Source organism: Strigops habroptila, chromosome 1 (genome assembly GCF_004027225.2).
Source record: "Strigops habroptila isolate Jane chromosome 1, bStrHab1.2.pri, whole genome shotgun sequence".
NCBI lineage: Eukaryota > Metazoa > Chordata > Aves > Psittaciformes > Psittacidae > Strigops > Strigops habroptila.
This window is the reverse complement of record NC_044277.2, coordinates 21,529,188-21,536,375: the sequence shown is the minus strand read 5'-3', so window position 1 is coordinate 21,536,375 and position 7,188 is coordinate 21,529,188. Positions and strand designations below refer to the sequence as shown.

General features: G+C 43.5%; 1 protein-coding gene across 3 annotated transcripts; it reads left to right on the top strand.

The window, feature by feature from the left end:
• The first annotated feature begins 2,165 nt into the window (after window positions 1-2,165).
• On the top strand, window positions 2,166-6,712 carry POLR2K (RNA polymerase II subunit K). 3 transcript variants are annotated; one of them, XM_030504383.1, is made up of 5 exons: window positions 2,279-2,320; window positions 2,596-2,707; window positions 4,624-4,687; window positions 5,471-5,563; window positions 5,994-6,712. In XM_030504383.1, exons 3-5 carry the CDS (start codon window positions 4,627-4,629, stop codon window positions 6,014-6,016), a joined length of 177 nt encoding a protein of 58 aa, XP_030360243.1. In that variant the 5' UTR covers window positions 2,279-2,320; window positions 2,596-2,707; window positions 4,624-4,626; the 3' UTR covers window positions 6,017-6,712. The 3 variants fall into 3 exon arrangements, with proteins under 3 accessions (XP_030360225.1, XP_030360243.1, XP_030360234.1); XM_030504365.1 differs by lacking the exon at window positions 2,596-2,707 and having other exon boundaries at window positions 2,166-2,320; XM_030504374.2 differs by lacking the exon at window positions 2,596-2,707 and having other exon boundaries at window positions 2,279-2,595.
• The last annotated feature ends 476 nt before the right edge of the window (window positions 6,713-7,188 follow it).

The following is a 7,188-nucleotide window of genomic DNA, read 5'->3' as shown; positions in this document are numbered from 1 at the left end:
ATCTTTTCCTGTGAAATTGGCAGCTTGCTAGCTCCTTAAAGCGGGACACGGTAGCTGCAAGTTCTGTCTCTTGTTACTCAAACCCGGATAGACCCCCAAAAATACCCAAGAGATATAACAATTTGTAAGTGCAGCATTTAATGCAATACACAGAGACATCGCACTGCAAAAAAAGCGTGATTTAACAAAAAGCGTCACACACCCACCAACCAACCAACCAAAAAAATCCAAACAAACCACACTACAAACCCAAACCTCCCAAACCTGAGAACATTGCTTCTAAACAAACAAAGCGAGGTAAGAGTCTGCAATACACGCTGCGCTCGGCTCTGACCGCGTTTGCTTACCATCTAGAAGCACCCTGTACCTCCCCGCCTCGCCCGACAAGCCTTTCCTTACGCTTTCCTACCAATTCCCCAAGGGCTGTCTCTGGGACAGTGGAGGTCTCCCACACAGCCCCCAACACTTTCTACTCCTCCAAATCCAAGGAGCGTCCTTAGGGCGAAGGTTTATATGCCCGTCATTCCGCGGGCAGCTGTTAAAGCGCTCCTCTGGGGGAAGCGGGCTGTTTCAGAAACGACTGGAGGAACCGAACCTTTAAGATCTGGTAAAACATCCTGTTTTTCCAAGGGAACAGTTAAAAGATGCCAATAATCAAGCAATTATGCGATTTCTTCCCTAATAGCGGAGGCAGTTTCACAGAATTAACTTCAACTGACTTTTTCATGGTGGCGTTATTAACAAGTCCTTTTAAAATTACCGGTTTGACAAACGCGTTTTAAAACACAAAACGGGCGTGAGGAAATAAGTCGGTTTTTATTTGTTTGTTTATGAGATGGTAATTACTTCGCATGCATTTACCATGAAAGGCAAGGTTCAGGCTTCTCCCCGTCTCTGCTTCACATTCCCTTTATTCTATATATTTATTCAGAGCTGCCTGAAACCACTACTGTGTTTTCACTACGTTTAACTTAAATACAAAATTAGGAAAACTGCAACTATTTCTTATTCGCCGAGTTTATTTTAGATAAATGTAGGTAATATGTGAAGGTGATTTGCTACTATGAGAACAGTATCAATAAATTACAATTGGTAAAACCTCATACACATCCACGCATTTGGGTGCTTAGGGAACATTTTATATTCAGTATTCAGAAAAAGAAATACCTTTCCTTAAATTAGGGAACCTTTTAAACGATGAAGTCATTTAAATTGGCATATTCTCAAAACAGTATTTGTTAAGCATTTTTTCCAGGAATAAAGCAAATATGGGTAATTCTGCAAAACGCCCGGCGAGAATTCCAAATCTGCAGCGCCGGTGAGGTTGAGCCAGGGACTGAGAGTGCAGCCGGTGTCGTTCCGAGTCTCGTCAGTTAGAATAGAATAGAACTGCTATTCCAGTTCGGGAATCACCGACGTTTGAGCTTCTTTCATAGTAACTCACTTAAAATGTGTTGTATCGCAGTTTGTAAGTTTGGATTAATACGGGTACATATGATACCGTCCACAAGCTTAAAATACTTTTACAAGGGCATGTAGTGATAGGACGAGGGGAAATGGCTGTAATCTATAATAGCGTAAGATGTAGATTAGACGTTGGGAAGAAATTATTTACTGTGAGGGTGGTGAGACTCTGGCACAGGTTGCCCAGAGAAGCTGTGCCTGCCCCATCCCTGGCAGTGTTCAAGGCCAGGTTGGACGGGACTTGGAGCAATCTGGTCTAGTGGAAGGTGTCCCTGCCCATGGCAGAGGGTTGGAACTGGATGATCTTTAAAGTCCCCTCCAACCCCAACCATTCCGTGATTCTGTGAATACCAAGATGCTGGTTTTGTCCAAGGGTCTTGGGTAAAATGCTTCCGAGAACAGAGGACCCGGAGGGGAGCGCCCGGGCGTGTTAAAGCCCCGCGGCTGCCTGGCCCGCGCACGCACAGCCGGTGGGGCGCCGACACACAGAAACGCCGGGTGCGCTGGATCTTGTCTCTCTGCACCGCCCGCTGTCTTCTTCGCACACCGGCGATGCGGTTCAGCCGAAAGCTTAAACATTTAAGAAATGCCACCGAATATTCTCTGCTTTCCCTCAAAGCGGTTAACGCGCACGGCCGTTATAAAAGCATTTGTTACTTTCTCGGCCTCACTACCCAGCGGAAAGGAGCCTGGAGCTGCCGGGACCAGCCGGCCGGGCCGCGGCTCTCGCGTCCCCGCTGCTCTGCTGGCCGGCACCAGAGCGGCACGCCCCGGTGTGCGGGGCGGCACCGGCGCGCGCTGTGTCGTCATCAGCCGGCGCCGAGAGCACAGCGAGGCGGGTGGAGTTGCTGTGGAGGCGAGTGGCGGTCGGGGCTGCCTGGGGGTTTTGGGATCATCCCGTCGGAGCCGGTGGTCCCTTTCGGAGCGGGAGCGGGAGCGGGGACGTGGCAAGTAGGGAAAGGCCTGGCCTAGCCTCGGCCTTCCCTCCTGCGTTAAAGCCCCGCGGGAGGGTAGGGGAGGCCCCGGTGCGGGATTGGGGCGGGCCGGAGTGCCTGCGGCTGAGGAAGGCCGGCTGGCCGTCCTCCTCCGTGGGCGCTGCGGGACGTGAAGCAGCGGGTTTGCCTCTCACAGGTACGTGATAACGCTGCCGGCGCCCCGCGTCTTGGCGGTAGATGGCGGCTGCACCCGGGTGCATCGCTGTGCCTTTCGGCTGTGGCACCTCGGCAGTACTTGCAGTTGCAGGGTACGTGGAGGCCGGCCAACCCATGGCGCCTCGCTGCAAAATACACAGCTGCACGTCACGGCTGTCTTTGGTAGCAGTATTCTTTTGCTGCATGAGCAGCACTGACTCAGTGTGCCACTGCAGTTGTGGTCCTCCCATAGTTCAGCTCTGTTTTGGAAGATGCTCTTTTCAAGTGCTAATGAATTACTATAGTATATCTTACTATAATGTAATGACACAAAAAGGTTATAACACATGTGGATCAAGATGCCACTGTGGTTAAGGTAGAGAAAAATGTTACTTGAAAGCTGTAGAGTTTAATGAATTATCTCCAGTTCTCTCAAATGGAGTGGCATAATGGAATTTTAACAAGGTGGTTTGTTAGGTACTGATCAGACTCTTAAACAAAGGATGAACTGCTTCTGTCAAGCCTGTCCTATTTTCAAGACCGTAGCTCAAAAAAACTGGGAATATAGGGAAATAATCCTTACTGTAATATTAAGCAAAAGCATCCAAGAGTCATGCTTATAAGGAAGCATCATGAATGCTATTCACTGGCATAAGGGTTAGAAATCTTTATCTCCTCTGTCAGGCAGAACAGTGACATAGAAAATGGCTACCTCAGAAGATTATAAAAACATGTACAAGGAGATATTCACATCCTAGTCTAGACTTGAATTGTGTGGGAAAAAGTGGTGATTATCTCTCTAGTGGTTACAGTAGCAACCTTGAAACTTATGGTTGCAGCCATATTTATGTGTTAGAATAGGATTACTTAAAGCTGGATAGCATGTTAGTGGAGGATATGTAACTATTTAGTCTGATACTGTGAAGGAATGCTTGTCTTTAAATCCAAACAATCAAAAACGTCATAGGGCATTAAGAAGTGCCTGAAAAGTAGCACTGAGTTACCAAATTCTTGATCAGTTTGGTAATCGTGCAAACCTATGTTAGGATTCTGAGGGTGGAATTTCTTGTCTCTGCCCCTCCCCCTCCCTTTTTTTTTTTTTTATTCCTCTTACTCTTCTACCTACAGTCTGTTCCCAGGTTTTATAATTCCTTAGATCAATGAAAAGGTAGATTAGTTAGGTAGTGTTGTATCAGAGGGGGGGAAATACAACAAGGCTTATCTTGTTTTATGATAGCACTGTTGATAATAGTGATACATAAGAAATAATTTCTTTTTATGTTTCCAGTAGGGCATTGGCAGGAGGTAGGAAAGAAAATATTATAAATTGGGCTTTAATGTTTAAAATCCTGTTAAATAGAAAATGTTGTGCTGTCTGCTCTGGAGTCCTCAGTACAGGAAAGACATGGGCCTGTTGGAGACGGTCCAGAGGAGGCCACAAAAGTGATCAGGGGGATGGAGCACCTCTGCTATGAGGAAAGGCTGAGAGAGTTGTGCTTGTTCAGCCTGGAGAAGAGAAGACCGGGGAGACCTTATTGCAGCCTTTCAGTACTTAAAAGGGGCCTATAAAAAAGATGAGACATTTTAGCAGGGCCTATTGCGATAGGATGAGGGGTAATGGTTCTAAACTAAAAGAGAGAAGATTCAGGCTGGATGTGAAGAAAAATTTTTACAATGAGGGTGGCAAAATACTGGCACAGGTTGCCCAGAGGGGTGGTGGATGCACCATCCCCGGAGACATTCAAGGCCAGGCTGGATGTGGTTCTGGACAACTTGATCTAATTGGAGATGTCCCTGCTTATTGTAGGGGGGGTTGGACTGGATGACCTGTGGAGGGCCCTTACAACCAAACTATTGTATGATTCTATGATCTTTGGAGGTTTTCTATACCAGATTGGTAAAGCTCTGAGAAACCTGATGTTACTTTGGTTTTGAGAAGCTGAGCGTTAGATTGAGATATTGAAACATTATGTATGCCTTGAAAAAGTAACTAAAAAAAATACTTGATGTGCATGTGTGTTTTGTTTAGAGCATGGATTCTCAGAAGGATGTTCAGCCTCCAAAGCAGCAGCCAATGATTTACATTTGTGGAGGTAAAGAAAAGACATCAGTGAATTTTTTAGTTGCTACTGGAGATTTGGTGTTTTAATAATGAAAACTGCATAACCATTCTACTGAAGAGTACGTAAATACAAATAGTTGTAGCGTGGATCCTAATGTTCTTTAAAGCTTTACACACTGATGGTGCCACATACATGGGGTGTATTTGGATAGCGATGTGGAAGTAATTCATGAGAGCTTGTGGAGGTTACTGTGTGGAGGTCCCTCACCTCCAGAGGGTGCTTTCTCCAAGGGTCTGCTTGTGGTGCAGATAGTGGACTTCTATTTAGTGCATCTCAGAGTTTTTTGAAAATGCTAAATGGTTACTCAGCTTTTCTTGAAGTGCAGTAGTCGAATTCTCTGTCATCTACACATAAGACAACAACTGAAGAATTGATGATTTTGAGGCATCACTCTGGGAATATCTGAAATATTTTGTCTTTTAAGAAAATAAACTTGGGGGTTTGGGAGAATGAGCTTAAGATTTAATTAGTAGGCAGTCTAGTTGTATAAAGAGCAGAATATATTTTGTACAGTAATAATCTGGTGATTTTTAGCAAGATCCTCTTTGATCTTAATATTATTGAAGATTGTTAATTTCTTTTTTTGCACAGTATCTTGATACCATTCAGCTCTTGCTACAAATTCACTACAGTTGTCTTTTGTTATGTTTGTTTGCCACAAATAGGAATTTGACTGTTATGACTTTTGAAAGTTATCTACACATTAACAAAGTTGGTTTTGTTTACTCACACCCTTTATCTTCATCACATCAGAATGTCATACGGAAAATGAAATAAAGGCAAGAGATCCCATCAGATGCAGAGAATGTGGCTACAGAATAATGTACAAGAAAAGGACAAAAAGATGTATCCTTTTACACATGCACTTGACAGTATTTGGGAAGGTGTGGATGAAGACAAGCTATATAAGGGAAATAGAATGGAAGATTAGAGTAATGATGTAAGAATCTTTCAAGGCCAGAAATCAGTATAGTAGAGCAAAGTACTACAGGGAAATCTCTGCAGTGTGATTGGGCACATTGTACTTTTTCCTGGCACTGTCTCTTTTTCACATTTTCTATGCAAAATATAATAAGCTATGATAGTCTGCTGGGTGACATGCTATGAACTGTTGATATTATTCAGCCTTTTAAGAAAAGAAAGATGCTGTGGAGTTAATTAAAGATGAGTTTTGAAATGCTTTTATATAGTTAGTTGTGACTTTAGATTTAGACAGTCTCTCTTCCCCCCCATCTTTTTTCAACCACATTTTTTTTCTTTAACTGCACTATTCCAGTGGTGGTTTTTGATGCCCGATGATGTCTGCTGAAGATACAGTGACTTCATGATGCAGTTTAATCTTTCTTAATCTTAACTTTGCTCTGTAAATTTATTCATGTACAAATGCACACTTATTTGTGTTTTAAGAGATTGAAATATTAAAGTTTACTGTGATACTAAATTTTGTCTATATTGTCTTCCAGCAATAGATTTCTAAAGCTGTCCTTTAAATTGTAGTTGGAGTATGCGGTAGTCTTTTTAAGTTCAGTGGTATCGTGTTCTTTTTGAGTTAACCTTGTTTACATTACTCTCATCTAAACTTTATTTGCATTTTAACTTCTGTTACATATTCTCTGGACTCCTGTGGACTCCATAAAATAACCGTGGTTTGAATAAATTCCACCAAAAATAAGTAAGTTACATAGGCCAGGTCTGAAATGCAAATCTGCATTTCAAAAGAGCAAATCTCAAAGGACTCAACAGCAGCCAATTCAGGCACCTGTTTGTAAAGGACATGTCAAAAAAATAATCTCTCAGAAAAGAAGAGGGGAGGAAAGGTAAATATTAGAAACAGTGTGTAAACAGGAATTCCCAGCGTGCTTCTTGTCTTGGTTGTACTCAAGGAAAGAATTAGATCCGTGCTATAAAGGTAATTTGGGTAGTGTCCCAGAACAAAAATAGCATCTTGTTTTGCTTCTCAGGGGTCTGTAATAAAAAGATCAAAGTGGGTTTGTATTGATGAGCCAGAATTTTTTTCATCTGACTGTTTGGAATGTGCATTGAGATAGTTTATCTCTTACCAGTACAGTAAGGTACCCTTTTTCCAGACTGCATGACCGTGTACTGGCTCATAAAAGAAATGCAGTGGGTCATTTCAGGCAATAAAAAAGCATTCTTGAGATTTTATTTTGGAGCTGTTTAGTAAAGACTGTCTTGGGTATCTTATCTTAGCTATAAAGACATTTCTTATCTCGTTTCTTCCTTGGAAGCCAGATACACTTCAGTGTAAGTGCATAAGAATATGACATTTTTACCACACTGTTGCTATCGGTTTGTTCTCCCCAGTGGCACACGCAGCGTGCACCGTGTGCCTGCACAACAGCATCGAGGGCTCGGCTGCTCCTGAGAGCTGCCCGCTGAGCTGAGGGCAATGCTAGCGCTGCAAGCGGCGCCGTGGAACGAAGGGACGGGCTCTGCGGGGCTGTGGGCCG

Bases quoted from the DNA above. Each gene is read 5' to 3' on its own strand.
- POLR2K (XM_030504365.1), top strand. From the start codon at position 4,627: ATGGATTCTCAGAAGGATGTTCAGCCTCCAAAGCAGCAGCCAATGATT. The intron at 4,688-5,470 runs GTAAAGAAAAGA...TCATCACATCAG, and splicing joins AATGATTTACATTTGTGGAG to AATGTCATACGGAAAATGAA. The intron at 5,564-5,993 runs GTATCCTTTTAC...GCACTATTCCAG, and splicing joins CAAGAAAAGGACAAAAAGAT to TGGTGGTTTTTGATGCCCGA.